Raw genomic sequence first — 15,543 nt, forward strand, 5'->3', positions numbered from 1 at the left:
AAAGTGTCCTATTTTAACAATTTAAAGATTCCATATTAGTTTAATTTCCATGTTCATAATCTTACTTAAGGGAACTTCTTAGAGAGGATAACATGCTTTATTGTTAGAAAATACCTAACGCTGTACATTACTGCAGCGCCTGTCGTTGCACCATGCCTGAAACTGTCAGTTTTAGCTCCCGTCTCTTTAAGACCCCCCTCCTGAAAGGCTCAGTCTGCTCCGATTGGGTAAACTGGGTAAAAATGGCTGAATGAGGGTTTTCCACCACAGCGGTACTGGTTTGGAGCCCCACAGGCCAACCTAGATCCAGTTCTTTCTGTTTCAACTCCCAAAGCTTTGGCTCCAGCACGAAGAAAACAACTCTTTACTGGGCCAGAGCAAAGAGCCAATTATGTCAGGACTGGGGCTCAGTGATGCATTTAGTCTGCTTAATTCAAAACAGAACAATTAACAACTGAGCTTCAACATTGATGTGCAGTAGAAGCAGTAGTTTAAAAATGTGAGCTCAGTGTTTCAATGCAGTTTAATGTTGTAATAGCATCAGTCTGGCCTGTGAATGCTGCCCAGTGCAGAGCTGCAGTTACCATCTGCTGCTGAGTCTTTGAACGGTGTTTGCAGCTATGTTTACTGACGTTATCGAGTGTTTTAATAAAGTCATCTGATATTTATAGGTCACACTGAAATAATGTGGAAAAATCCTGTTTGTATCGACATTCATGAATATTGGTTATTGCTTGGAAACACCGGACAGCACTGGGGAGAGCGTTCATCGACTGCTGTTTAGAACGGTGTATATGAAAACTGGACTGGTGACATTCAGAGACCGGTTTGCAGGGAAAACAAGACAAAAACTGTGATGTTTTGTTCTTTTTGTGAAGAGAGACCATCTCTGTGCACTGCAGTCCTCAACAGAAATTCAGAATGCACCAGAGGGAAGGTCAAACACGTGTTAGAAGAGATGCTTAGAAGAGAAGTGATGTAATGATGAGGCTCTGTTGTGGCTGCAGAAAACCAAACCAGTTCATTGATAGAACCAACTTCCAAGTGGCTGTAGCACCAGCCCTGAACCACCAGTGGAACGACTTTGGTCTAAAAAGGTAATGAACCAGAGCGTAACTTAGAACCAGTTCTTTCTGTTTCAGCTGCTAGTTGCTGGTCCAAAGCAAAGAAACACTTAATAGTTTGGGTTGTGGGCTATTGAGACCAACTGCAACCACCATGTTAAAAAAAATCCAAAGTCATTGTAGCATCAAGTCTTCTTAACTAAGCTTCAGTGGAAACGCATGAGCTCAATATTACATTCTTTACAGTCCATATTCTCAGTCATGTTTTTGAATATTAACTAAATTGTTAGGCTCTGACACCAGCCCAGAACCAGAATCGTATCAAAAAGGGGTACGAGAGTGTGCCAAACTAGCCAGTAAGCAGAAAGAGTTAGGTTTAGTTTAATGGTGATGTCATCGTGTACTGGGAGAAAACAAACTGGACTACAAACAAGGTGGTTCTGTGGGATAGAAAAACAGCTGAGGGCTTCTTCATTGTACAAACCTTTCAAAGATCTAAAGAGGATAAAGCCATACTCAGCTCTGAGTTACAACATGTCAAACTGATAGTATTCTTTGGTCTTTATAAAGTGCTGCTATTCAGTCAAATGAATATCATTTACAACCAAAATTTGAGCTCTTTTTCTTATTAAATTTATAATATTTCAACACTTCGTGTTGAACTCAAACCACACTTAAAGGAATCATTGGAAAAAGAAGCCATTTTTATTCCTTAAGGCATCACAACTGGTGTCTGATTCCAGCCATTTAATGAACATAATTAAAACCTTGTGTGTCGTTATAATTTTCAAAAGTTATCCTTAAGTAGTGAAAAAAGAGCCAAAGAGTAGAGTACCAGCGCTTTTTCAGTGTTTAAACTCCAAATTTCTCTCCAAACCAAAAATTTCGACAGCCGGTCGATAGGCAAAAAAGTGTCGTCAGCCATGCCACTCTTGGAAACTTCCTTCTTCCGCTCAAACGTCCCACTAAGTGAAACCTACAAACACATGCTGTGATTTCTGGGACTTAACATATTTCTCGGTAACTTCTCAGGACCTAAAATGTATAAAAACACACTGTCACTGCACATTTCCAGAAGTTGCAAAAGCTTGAATTGAAATTTTACTACTTGTTCACTGACTCAGAAAGTGGTTTTTTATCATTAGAATTGATTGATAAGTTAACTACATTGACAAAGAAGACAGCTACAGTATTGCACATACCTTTGCAATCCCCATACAAATTTCAGACACGCACCCATCCTCGTTAATTGTTCGTACACACTGAATCAGGCAGTCCATTGCGAACACTCACTCGGTCACATTACGTAATCGGAATCATACACACACTCAAAATAATGCTCGATGTTTAGTGCCCATCCCATGACAGTAAACAAAACATTCTTAGACAATAAAAAGGGAAAAACAAAACCCTAAAACGAAAGAAATATAAACATCTTTTCCACTGGCAAGGCCCGCTGGTGCCTGACCAGTGTTTTCCGACCCCGATGAGTCCAGATCTGTCCAGATCCGTCCCGTCCTCACATCAGTGAGTCCATCAGCACGAAGTCGTCTTCTAAAAGAAACCCCTCTGCTGCTGAGTCTAACCTGTCTGTGTACCTACTCGTGGTGTGTTTTAAAAGAAACTGTCCATGTCTGTTGGGATAGAAGTAGTAGTAGCAGTAATTGTAGTAGTGGTCGCGGGCCTGAGTCACATCTGCGTGGATCAGTAGGTGGCGCTGGTGGGTTCCCTTGATGAGCTGAAGAGTATGTCGGCTTTTGAGCTGATGAAGTATGTCAGAAGGAAGGACGTTAGCAGCACACCGATACCCACGCCGAGCGTCAACATCTGGAGGAGGAAGAGAAATGCTTAAATCTAGGACAAGCAGTAAATACAAGCAAAGACATACAGTAAAATTAACTTTAACTTATTAACATGCTGTGGTAAAGGTCTAATAAAACATCAAAGCAACCCAGAGTGCTGCCCTGCTTTGGTCTCCACCAAAAGAAACAATCTTCAGCTCATAAATGTTGGACTGGTAAGACTGCAGATAGGATCTCTTCAGTGAGCTCGGGATCATCTGCTTGTCATCGCAGCGCTGCGTGAAGCTGCTGTGAAACAGAGACGCAACACTAAACTTTCCTCTGTGTGAGGAGTGGACATTCATCGTGTCAGTTTGTGCTCTGCTCCGAGTAACAAAGTGCAGCAAAAAAGAGCTCCAAATGTAAATCTGCTCTTTTTAAGTTGTGATTCATGCACAAAGTTTCACATCCATCTGCTGCTTTGCAATCGCTGCCCACAGATTTGTAAACTGTGCACAGTATTTCCAAAGCAACATCTTTCTTCAGGGTAAAAGGAAGTTTGCCAGTGTGTAGCCGGCCAATCAGTGGCTTGAAGTCATGCCAGAAATATTTAAAAATGGCAACCAGCAACGAGTAGTATAGCAGAACTGACTTTTGACAAGACTTTCATTTATAAAGCAAATGTATATCAGTTCCAATTATCAATAACAGCTCTCCCTGACTCTGCTACTGACCCAGAAAAATAACAGTTATTCATTAAAGCAACACCAGAGAAGTTTGGGAATCTTAAAAATACGTGTTTCCGACAATTGTTACGCACATTCCCGGGTCTTAAACTGTCCTAATCGGGGGGCTGAAATTCAGCGGTTAACAATTTTGGTTTCCACCGTTTTGCTTGACATTTTTGTGGGCTTTTGATGACGTCTTTGTGGCCTCTCCAAAGTGACGAAAACTAATATTTGTTTTCATGATGGTGGGTTACATCCCCAAACTGTAGGGGGAGCCAAAGAGCAAAAGTCCTCCCAGAACCTCACCCTGCATCTGCAGAACACCAGGGAACAAAAGTCAAACATTTGTAAGTTAAAGACTTAAAAGGCCAGTTTCACACATAAATACTTTTTAAAAGCTGCAGGTATCCTTCATTTGGTGCGAGTAGTGAACAGCTGGCTCTTGAAGTGAAAACTGACATGACTGGTGCTTTTAAAAAGAGTTAAGATGCACGTGAGCTGAAAGATGCTTAAAAAAAACACATCAAGGGCTAATGCAGAGCTGCAGAAAGAACAAATCTGCAGTACACGTCTCACGTTACGCACGGCTCACTCATGTGACTGTAAACGTATCAAACGTCTGACTTTAAAAAGCGCCAGCTTAAACTGTGCGACGCTTTAACCTCATTAAAATTCTACATAACAGAGATGGAGGGCTTTGATGTATTTCAGCGTGATGCAGGATGAACATGCAGAGGCTTGAAGCTTGTTCAAGAAACATGATCCATCACTGTCAGCATTTAGCCAGCTTTGCTGCAAACGTTCCTTCGTCGCTGTTGTTTTGGAATTTGTTAGTTTTGGCCAGTTCGGCTGCAAAAGAACTCAATTAAATCTCAAACTCAACTTATATCTACTGTAGGCCAAAAGGATATGCATGGACGGTGACAAAGTTACGAGGTAAACTATAAAGCTGCCGTGTAGCAGCGAGTCTTCACTTACCAAGAGGTCTCTAAATAATTACAATAATTAAAATACAAGCAAACAAGTTAAAAGAAAACAAAAGCTGCCTACAGGGTAGTTTTAGTGATGTGTCAGTGGCTTCTAACAGGACAAAACTGTGATCTAGATTCAGTCCGGACACCCAGATCAGCATACGTCTACTCCGAGGGAAGGTTTACCTCCAGATCATGACTGGCCACCAGGAATATGCGTCCTGTGATGCTCTTCCACCTGGACTCTGTCCACGTTGAGTAATTTTTGGAGGTGTACTCCCTCAGTTCGAAGGCTGGGGACAGTGCTTTGGAGAGACGAACCGTGGAGCGGACGCAGAAACCCTCCCGCTCTGTACTGTTGGCAGGCGCTGCGCCTTGAACCCACACGTAGCTGTACATCTGTGGGAGGAGTAACACGGGTCATAGAGTGTTGAAGGACTAAATAAATACACTGTGATGCCTTTCTTTTTGGCATATTGTTAACAATTATTCACCAGTTTTCATCCGAGTCCAGATCTGAACAAACTCAACTCCTGTAGTCCATTGTTCGTTTTAAAACACTTTTAAGTTCAGCTGCCAACATTTTCACAGCAAAAAAGATACGAAAAACACCCAAAAATTCTGCTCCTACAGTTTCTCAAACACAAGGACTTCTTGCCTCTCTCTGTTCGACTGAACATCAACTTAAAGACATCAACCTTTGAACCACATGTTGATATTTTTCTCTATTTTCTGACTGATGATAAGTTTTCTTTCTTCAACTTTACCGTCATCAGAAGCTCAGCCGTTAAGAGTTAAAACCACTTTGATCAGACTGTTTTATCCTTGTTTTAGCGAGTCTGCTTTGACCCTCTCCTACATTTTGCTTGTCTGGGACACTTGGACAGGAACAGGCAGGGCGGAATAGTAAGAACGTGGTGTTTAAATATGCCACGCCCTCTGCTTGGAATCAACAACTGTGTAAAACCGCCTGAATCTGAAGGAACTGGTTTCCTTAAACAAAATGAAAGAAGCTGTTGTCAGTTCTGAGGCTGCAGCCATCAGCTGCTAATGTTATGTTCGACTATAACGGTCTAACATTTTCATAACTTAGTTCTGATGAATATGTTTGTTGTCGTCTCTGTGGTTTATGCGCACAATCTGAGCATACTCTTTGTATGTTGTGCATAATTTATGTTGTGTAATAAGTGCTGATCAGTTTCTGCCTGTCTTGTCCTGGACACTTTAGCAAAAAAAGATGTTAAATCTCTAGATTTTAGTTGAAAAATTAAACAAAGTTGGTGTCATAAAGAGGATCCAGTTAGACTTTGCTCACCTGAGTTGAACAAAGTTAGGCAGAAAATGTAGATGTTCGTGTGCTATTAGCCTTTTAAATAATATGACACATTTATTTCTATAAGCGCATTCAAGACCTTTTGTGATAGAGCTTATCCTGTTTAAAATCTAATCCAAACTGAATCTAAACGACTTGGTAAAATAAAGTCTTGTGTGGTAAATCTTACATGTTTGCTGTCCTTGTCGTCCTCATTCTCTCTATTACTCTGGCAGTTGTCCTTGGTGATGTTGATGACGCTGCCGGTCAGGTTAGCCAACAGGTACTCGACCAGAAGAGTCGGCTCACTGGTCTGTTGATTCACACCGATGTAGAAGTTTGTAGGCTTGTTAGCTGAGAGGGAGAAAACAGACAAAGTTTAGCCATAAAAATGTGATCAAAAATACCACCTGATGATAAAAATGTCCCTTAAGTTAGTAATTATCAAACGGTAAATATATCAAACCTAACTAAAAAAAAAACTCCAGAGAGCTAACACAGCCAGACATAATCCAAACAGGGTCAACTTACTCAGGTGGCTCTTGAGGTCAGAGGGTATTAGCTGCTGGAACCAGGAGTTATTCGACTGAACAAGGAAACTGTACAGCATTTGGTTAACCTGAGACAAAGTTAGAATAGATTCACTTCAGCTTAGCTCCGCAAGATCAATAATGCTTCAAAAACTGTGAAGGAATCAATAAATGTTTACATTCAAGGTTATGAGAGAAAAGCTCATTTAAAGACACTGTTAGGGATTATAGTAAAAAATTACAATAGATTATCTAAAAACAACAGTAAGAAGAGTGTATTTAAGATGCCTGTGACAGTATCACCATCAGCTGGGCATCAGTGCTTTTAAAATCACATTCACAGGCAAACGAGACCAACATCAAGAATGAAAAAGGGGGAAAAAGCTCAATTTTACATCAAACAGAAGCAAGTTAAGCTTCTGATGGTGCTTTGTAGTCTCCTCAAAAAGAAAAATTAATTCTTAATGTTATGTCACAGCTGTAACATTTCTGATATGAGTCTAAATACATGTCTGGGTTTTGAAATGGCAAATAAAACTTGCAAATTAAACAAGTGGAAACATATTCCACAGCCGTCAGACGAGCAGCAGTTTAATCCTCCTCCTGCTTCTAATGAGCTGATCGCTGTGGCAGTGCGTATGATAGAAACATGTGCCAGCTGGATAGAATAAAAAGTGCAGCATGGGTGTGTGTGAATGGCTTTGTGTGGCTTGTTTGAGCTGTTGAGCTACAGAAATGAAGAACATCTATGAGAAAGCAGTCTTACTAGCTGTGGGTCTGCTTGAATGCTGCTGAGCTGAGTTTCTTCTCCTCCAGCCTGCGCATACAGAGCTCGAGCCACCATTGTCGCCACCTCAGCCAGAGCCTGAAAGATGCATCTCTTCAGAACCGCTTCTCATTTACATCTCCACAGAGTAAAAAAACAGAAGGCTTGCAGAGCAGAAAGAGTTGAGCACCAGAAATGAACAGCGGTACCTTAGCAGTGTCTGTAACAAACTCCAGCTTTTCCTCGGGGGTCAGGTTCGGAGGGTAAGATACGTTCAGATATTCTGCGTTGTCGAACATACTCTCATAGAACCTGCGCACGGACAACGGCAAAAACAAGTTAACATTCCTTGACACGAGATCCCCTGACAGCAGTCTTATGATGTGGGTTTGTAAGAAAAAGAAGAACTCACCTGTTGGCGAACCTGGACTGGTGATTCTCAATAACAACACCAGGGATCGGCCGAGCTCGCAGGAACTGCTGGAAGGATGAGGGAGGCAGCGGCTGGGTGACATCGGGTTCCTCCAATGAGAAGTTTAAACCTGTGGCGGCCGACTGCAAGTTGCTCATGAGTTTCCTCACCTGAAACAGATCATTAAGGGGAAACACAGAAGTATAGACATTAGAAGCTCCACTTTTATCTCTTCATTAGTCTCTTATCAAAGATTAAAGAGATCTTTTCATAGGCATGAATTACAAAATAATTATAACAATAAGAACATGTCAAAGCCTGGACTGAAATCTCAATATCTTTTTGCAGTTTGAACCCTCATAATCTACAAAAATAGCTGATTTATTTACATCATATCTCACATAGCAACTGTTTAGCTTTTGGTTAAACTAATACGCAGCTTGTATTTAGTCGTTGTGTGACTCATCGGATACAGACTGTGGGTGCAAACCTGTCACTAGACACGTATTTTAGGTGGGACTTTCCTCCACTTCTGCCGTTTATGTGACAGGATTTTAAAAATCCTCTCGGCTACAGGACATTAGCACCTCTGCAGATGTTCCACTGAACCACATTTCTCTCCAAAATGCTGTTTTGCAGGTAGATCATTGCTGCACTCTGAGCTGTGCAGCATTCATTTTCCCCTTTTGTTGTGCAAAGAATACCAACAATTCAAAAGAGAGTATGTGTGCAGACACAGCACTCTGCTGTGTGGATATGGCAGGTCTGGCAATCTGACACAGGACAATTCTTTTATTCATAGATTATACCTCTGTTTATACAGATTATATTCTGTGTTTTTAATCAATGTATTGAATCCTCTTTGCTTCTGTGACAAACGTAAACAAATTTGACAAGAAATGTCTGGCTAAAGTGGCACTGAGTGAGATTTAATTCCTATTTTCTCAAGCATTGATTTCATATTTAGTCACAAACCTCTTCGTTTACACTGCTGTTCCTCTTAGACACCGGATCAGAGTGAAGCCAGAGCTTGGAGTCATGCAGTCCCACCTTAGAGGTGAAAATTTAACACAATCATATACAGTACAGAAACACAATTTGATATTGTAAGAAATAATTCTGTTCACAGTGGTGATGTACAAGGAATGGGTGAAATTAGTATTGCATCGTAAACTTAGTTTCAAAGATAATTATACAAATAGATTTGTTGTCATGTTATAGAGGCAACAAAGGTGCCCTCAAAAACACCAAGCGCCTGTAAAGGTTAACAGTGCTGTGCTGGAAACCTGTGGTATCTCAGCCCTCAGCTACTTCGAAACGAGTCAGAAGCACGTAGTTTAAAGGTTCATAAACTTCTCTAGAGCTGTTAATTCAGTTAAATAATATGAAATGCACTGTTTTGGACAGAAAAACGTGACAGTGGCAATAAATGTATAAGGAGAAGCTGCACTAATGCTTACATATGAGCAATATGAAATATATTTTAACCCAAAACACAATCATGGGTGTATTGTTAAAATTGAATAGTTTATGGTTGATTATGTTTTAATAGGAAGTTACCAGTAAGGACCGCAAGACATACCTGTCCAATCTCCAGCACTGAGTGAATATTGTTTAGGTCCACAGCAAACTGATCATTCTCCATATCATACACCATTCTCGAACTGCCAATGTAGTCAAAGGTTTCCTGGGAAACAAAGAAGACATTTAAAAGGGCGGCAGAACATTACAAACTGAGTAAATATTGAATGTTTGTGAAACACAGTGGTGAACACAATGGTTTAGAGAGAACAGACCCCCTGGAAGAAAGTATAGAAGATGGTGCGGTTAAGCTGAGCCGTGACGTTACGCAGAGCGTGCGCAGCCGCCAGCAGGGTGACCAACCCCGAGGCTGCACTGTCTGCTCCTGGAGCAATGTCAAAGAAAAAGGACCTGCTGTCCAACTGCAAAGAGGACAGGAAAGGAGAGGCATAAATCAAATATGGCAACAAACGTCTATCGAACTGTAATCTACAGCTCTGTAGGGTTTCACTTTTCAGAAACTAAACGCCCTAAACCTAAAGACATCAAATAATCTGGGAGAAACGTAAGAAAACAGAACTGACAGGCTGATGCTTTAAGCTCCAATTCATAGGTTTCTATTTTAGTTAGTACAGCAACTATTAATGCACTAAAGAAAATACAGAAAACTCAAGAGGGAGGCAGCTTGGCAATCACCCTTATTTTACAAATGAAAGGCTCTGGATAAGATCTGAAATGCCTGTAAATGTGCAACTGGTTGCACTGCAGGAAACAAACTGAAGGCTGCTCTCACTTTATTCAACTGAAGCACAAAAGCAAAAACTGCAGCGGTTTCTGTTCGTGTTTACAGCCAATCAGAAACCAGAGTCTCCCGCCAGCAGTTAGTTTCAGTTGAACATTCTGTTGCCGGTAGCAACCATGACCAGGAATAGCGGTAACCATGACCACGATATCACATGACACGCATCCAAAAGCAATAACTTAAAGCTGCTTTTATCACTGCAGACACTTCACGAGCCTCAGCTGATAAGTAACACGTGTTGTGCTGGAGTGTCACATATGTAAAGGCCAAGTTTAACACTTTTGCTTGGACTTGAGTCAGGGTACGAAACTCACCCTTGCTGCAGCGATGACCACGCTCTCATTCATCTTGTGGCCCTTGGCTGTGTTGTTTAGAGGTTTGCTGGAGGCCCAAACATTATAGTCACCCAATGGGTCACATACCATCTCTAATGTAGGACACAAAACACAGGTTCAGATATAAGGATCAACAACACAGCGCCACTTTTCTGAGTAGATTTTCTTATAAATCATGCAAACAGAGAAGGCCAAATATTGTAAAAAATGTCACAGATTATATGTTAAGAGAAACATAACTGTGATGGGGTTCGACCTTTACTCGTGTTGTGTAAATACCTGGGTTGAGGCTGAAATTGATGTCATTTCTCCTCATGCAGGTGGCCGTGTCGGTGACGGCAGACATGTGGGAGTAGAGCTGCATGGCGCACAGAGGGTACTGAGGAACGCTGCCATTCACAGGCCGGTTGTGGTCCATGAAACACTGTGAATTAAGAAAAAGCCACCGCGGTGACAAAAAGCACAAATGCTAAATATTTCAAGCTGTTTGAACAAAGTGGAACATGTGTATTCGGGGCTGGTGCTCCTGCTCAGGAGCACATTGGCAGGTTTGAGTGCTCCGTGTGGAGCAAAGTTTACCATCTTTTCATACAGCAGCTTTAAGAGGATTAAACATAATGTGCCACAACATGCCCTTCATGAAGATTATCTTATGCTGACACAGCTTTATTCTTATTTCTAATCTCAATCAACAGGAAGAAAAGTTCAGTTCATATGTTATCGTGACAGTAACATTTGTCATAGATCCATACTCTGAAACACTGTGACTATCAAGCAGCCATTTTGTCAGCAGAGAGTGATATTAAATGGAATTAAAATATTAAACATCTGCTGTAACTTTACCTGTCGTATGACCTGTGTGTCATTGTCGTCTTTCAGGGAGAAGATCGGGAAGTCAAACTCCTCGTAGGACAGACCGTTTCCCTGAGGGTTCCACACCGTCCCGTTACAGTGGGCCAGGGCCGGGTCGTAGCTCTCTGAATACACTCCTGAGGCAAAATGAATACACAAATAAACATCACAACAGCAGCACCATTAGGGAACACTCTCGTGAAGTGTGGACTGCATGAACAGAGCTCTTAACCATCACGCCAATCAAATAAAGCTAAAAACAGAGAAGAAGTGGACGGCTCATATGTAACTATTGTTTATGAGATGCACAACGATTTTCTGCTGCTTTTTATTCTTTCAAAACTCATTTTTAAAAGCAATAAATCAGTTTAACAGCTGTGGTTACACTTAATCAGTACATTTTACATCAAACCTGTTTGACCATCCACACACCTGCTATGACACTTTAATGATCTAATAATACATTCAAGGAGATAAGATTGTTTCCTTGTATTATTTTTCATATTTCAGGTACATTTTAACACGTGTGATTTGGATTTTTAGCACAATTGAAATCAAAATGAAGGACCTGATTTAAAGCCCCCCACTGTTAATTAAATGTGCCCTTCTCCTTGACCCTTAACTTCATTCAACAATCATTGTTTTTTCTTTTAACACTTTTATTGTCTTTTGTGCGTTGACATGAATTTATCGGTCTCTGTTTATGTGTTTCAGTTATATTGTGTACAGCTCTTTGGTCAACTGTGGTTGTTTAAATGTGCTTCATAAATAAAACCGATATGATTTAAGTGAAGTATTCTGACTGCACAGTATTGTTACTATCAGCGGTTTCATGAGATGTGCACTCCAACAATCACCAGTCTATAATTTTAATTTTTTCCATCTTGTGTAACGCTTAGCAGCAAGTCTTAGCACGAAACTCCCCACCCACCTGTGTTCTCGTTGGGACAGGTGGTGTGCGGAGAGAAGTCCCCGGGTGGATTTGAGCTCGGCGCCACAACAGCGACACCAGACACCCTGTTGGAGCCGCTCTTCAGCTTCATCATGATGGATCTGAGAGGCAGACGGTCGACACGGGGCAGAGGAGATGATTCAGGTAAAAAGCAGGTCAAAGATGGGTTGGATTCTTTTGAAAAGTGGTTCAAGTTTCTTTCCTGAGGGCAACACTTGTAGGATGTGCCAAATTTGTTAAACTACATTTCTCCATTTCTCTCTGCATAGACGATAACACTCCATAAATAAAGTAAGGATATTTTTATACATTAAAATGTATAATTATTTTTAATAAGACATTGTGAAAACTAATATAAGAAGACAAGAGTGACATGTAAGCTTCCACTGCAGGGTGAGACACATCAACTGCACCTCGTAAAGAGTGCGGACTCAAGGATGACCATATAAGGAGGGTTGTGACCCGTGCGCAGGACCCAGTCCAGGTTTTCCTCTGACTCGAGCAAATGGAGCACACCCACATCACCTGATAAAGAAGCTGAAATCCAAAACACAAAAAGTATGAGCACTTGTGGCAAAGCACAACAGCTGTATTTGATCAAAGACCCTCAAAGCTTCTCTTTCAATGGAAAGGTTTTGGTATGAAACCTTTCGCTTCGGCTGGTGAGGCCTCTGTAGTTTAACAACGGCATGCAGGTATCCCAACAGCTTTTGATACTAAGGTATATTCGTCACAGGTATGCTTGTTTTATTCTATGCTTTCATCTTTAGAAAGCCAATCCTAACCATAACAACTGCACGTGTCTGCCTGGAGCAACTACACAGAAAACACAGTACTTTTACATACGGCATCCATCAAAAATTCACCACAGACAATTACGAAGATGACTTTAATGTGTTGCTATACTCACACTGGCAGCCTATCTGATGTGTTGCATTGAGCAGTCGCACACATGAGATAGTGTAATTGAGATTAACATAAATCTTGTTTTCCACTGAGTTACAGCTGACACCTGCGAGGAGAAAGAAACCAAAAACAAAACACACATGATGAAAGATAATGACATAAAATATCTTTATTTCTCACAAGTAAAAAATCCAATTCACAGTTTAAAACACAAAACTGAGATAAATTATCTTGTTTACAGACTGGCTGACACCTTCAGTACATTTTTTAAACTCTTAAAGGTAACGGATCCATATCAGCTTGAGGTTTTCTAATGTATGCAAGACCACAACACTGTTTTTTTCAGGTATGACATCTTACAGTGAAGCTCATTTTGATTATCAGATGTGCAATACTAGGTCAGGGATTATCTATAATACATGATGTAAAGTGTCTCTAAAACTAAAAAAATAATGGCCATCAAGTCCAAAGAAAACATAGAGACAGTCTCTAGCTGGATTTAGATTAAAAGGTCTGAAACATGCACCAATGATGCTGGGACACAAGTCAATCAAGGCTGAGTCGCCTGAGTGAGAGTGTCTGGTGTTGTGAGACCTGAAACATCTCATGATCTCATGAACATCGCTACTGATGTGTCCCAAAGCATCTGTCAATGTACCGTATCTTTGCTAGTGACTCTCAGGAACAGACTGGGTGACAACCAGTGGATAGTATGTATAGAGAGCAACAGGTAGCCACTGAACCTACATCGTCTGCAGAACTTTAGACCATACAACCAGGGGATACCAAGGGGGTGTCGTGGGGGATGAACACCCGACCAGAATGAGCCCAGAATGCATCTATGGCAAGGTCTGCAAGAACAATTAGGGCCAAGACCTGGTGAGTTGAAGGCAGAGCCCAGCACAGAGACACCCTACATGGACCATAACCTCTAAGTGCTTAGCTCCCCAGCTACTAGAGCAGTAGTCCAGCGACACTGGCTCAAGTGGCAAAACATTACAGGTTGTGATAACAATATGAAGAGAGGACATCACAAGCGCTGTAAAGAAGAGAGGCATCAAGTTCACCAATGAGGCCACAGAGAGAGAATCTACATGGGTTTGGTTTAAAAGGTCTGAACCACGGCGCAGTGATGCTGGAACACCAGCTGGGGCCTGAAAACCCCCGGTGTGGTCACCCGAGCGAGAGCATCCGATGCTGCGAAACCCAAAACACCTGATGACCTCAGGGAACGACGCTGATGATGCGTCCCGATGCATCTGGTGCACCCGGTGTTGACACATGTTGTCATTTCAGTGACTAAAACTATAGACACAGAAACAGAGCAACCAACCTGACATGTACATAGAAAAAACAGAGCCAGTTTACCTTAAGGCACTTGAGTTGCTGGAATGCACTTTTTCATCCCAATTTATTAAGAGTTGTAGAAAGAAAAATGAATGGAGGCCTTTTGCTGCATTTCAAAAAGCCTCCTTGCATTCTTTTAGTGGGTTAAAGATTTGCAAAGAAATGCATGGTGGACAGGTAAATCTAGGTGAGGACTCATTACTTAAGCTTTTAACAAGGTATGTTCTAATCTCTGTCCATAGAGTATTCATTTTAAATCCAGCTTGGTTCGCCAGTTCCCACAAAGCAAGAAGAGCAGAAACCGATAAACTGATTTCATTACAACTAAGGTGTTGTTATGCATTACTATGTATCTGGTTGGTGTGGCAAGCACACTAACATTTAACCATGGGGCAAAATCCCTTTAATTTAGCATGGTGTTGTAGCATTTAATCCAAGGAGCTCCGGATGGCCGCTGCGGGGAAATCACGAGCTGTCACGCTGATACCGAGTTCCACCTCAGAGGAGGGCAAACCCTACCTCCGACTGACTTCAAGAGAAGTCGACAATAACCCCTAACAAACACCTATATGGTAATTTCCCTACTTTGCGTTGGTGGGAATATGTCACATTTAATAGCAATTGAGAACCCCATTGTAAAACCTGAATAAAAATATCAATTCGGTGCACATTAAAGAGGAACCGGGCAGTCGTTGCTAACGCTAATTAGCCTAGCTTTCAGCTAGCTCAAGCACAAAGAAGTCTGTCAAGCTAACCTCCTGAAAGCGAAACCCATGTCAGTCGTTAACAGATTTGTAGAAACACAAATCCAGCAGAGTAGGAGTACAACTTACCGGTGAAAAACAAACCAAATACCAAATTAACGATCAATTTGTTCGACAGCAAATCCATCTTCCTGGTTTGAAAAGCAGAAAAACACAACAGGAAGTGCAAATACGCGACACATCCGAGTTCTACTGTTTGGTTCCGCTCTCCAGTAAATAGACCGCACACAAAATGTCAGCTTTGTGTCTCAGAAGTGTTTTTACACCTTTCATTTAATTTAATTCTGTATCGGTGTAGCATATAACTTTACTATAGTTATCTAGCTCACAATTAACCCAGTTTTATTATTATTTTTTTTTTAAGACCGTGAAGCACCTCTGAGAGGAGAGTCAACTATGGTCTTCTTACATCTCAGTTCCATGTTTAGAAATATCAAAACCATTTTCTTTTAATTTTCACTCACCACAAAGTTGCTACATGTGGCACCACAACCACATCA

The 15,543-nt window shown here is 41.2% G+C and overlaps 1 protein-coding gene across 1 annotated transcript; it reads right to left on the reverse strand.

The window, feature by feature from the left end:
• Positions 1-1,750: 1,750 nt before the first annotated feature.
• Positions 1,751-15,220, reverse strand: ncstn (nicastrin). The gene is made up of 17 exons (XM_072363221.1): positions 15,113-15,220; positions 12,937-13,038; positions 12,440-12,563; positions 12,006-12,127; positions 11,066-11,211; positions 10,502-10,646; positions 10,202-10,314; positions 9,361-9,507; positions 9,147-9,251; positions 8,540-8,614; positions 7,565-7,734; positions 7,362-7,464; positions 7,153-7,251; positions 6,388-6,475; positions 6,047-6,210; positions 4,731-4,943; positions 1,751-2,891 (listed from the first exon to the last, which is right to left on the reverse strand). Exons 1-17 carry the CDS (start codon positions 15,168-15,170, stop codon positions 2,769-2,771), a joined length of 2,097 nt encoding a protein of 698 aa, XP_072219322.1. The 5' UTR covers positions 15,171-15,220; the 3' UTR covers positions 1,751-2,768.
• Positions 15,221-15,543: the final 323 nt, after the last annotated feature.

This window comes from Leuresthes tenuis, unplaced genomic scaffold (genome assembly GCF_036924035.1).
Source record: "Leuresthes tenuis unplaced genomic scaffold, fLeuTen1.0.hap1 SCAF_14, whole genome shotgun sequence".
Classification (NCBI taxonomy): Eukaryota; Metazoa; Chordata; class Actinopteri; order Atheriniformes; family Atherinopsidae; genus Leuresthes; species Leuresthes tenuis.

Bases quoted from the DNA above. Each gene is read 5' to 3' on its own strand.
- ncstn (XM_072363221.1), bottom strand. From the start codon at position 15,170: ATGGATTTGCTGTCGAACAAATTGATCGTTAATTTGGTATTTGGTTTG. The intron at 10,647-11,065 runs GTAAAGTTACAG...CTTAATTCACAG, and splicing joins ACACACAGGTCATACGACAG to TGTTTCATGGACCACAACCG. The intron at 6,211-6,387 runs GTAAGTTGACCC...TCTCCCTCTCAG, and splicing joins TGACCTCAAGAGCCACCTGA to CTAACAAGCCTACAAACTTC.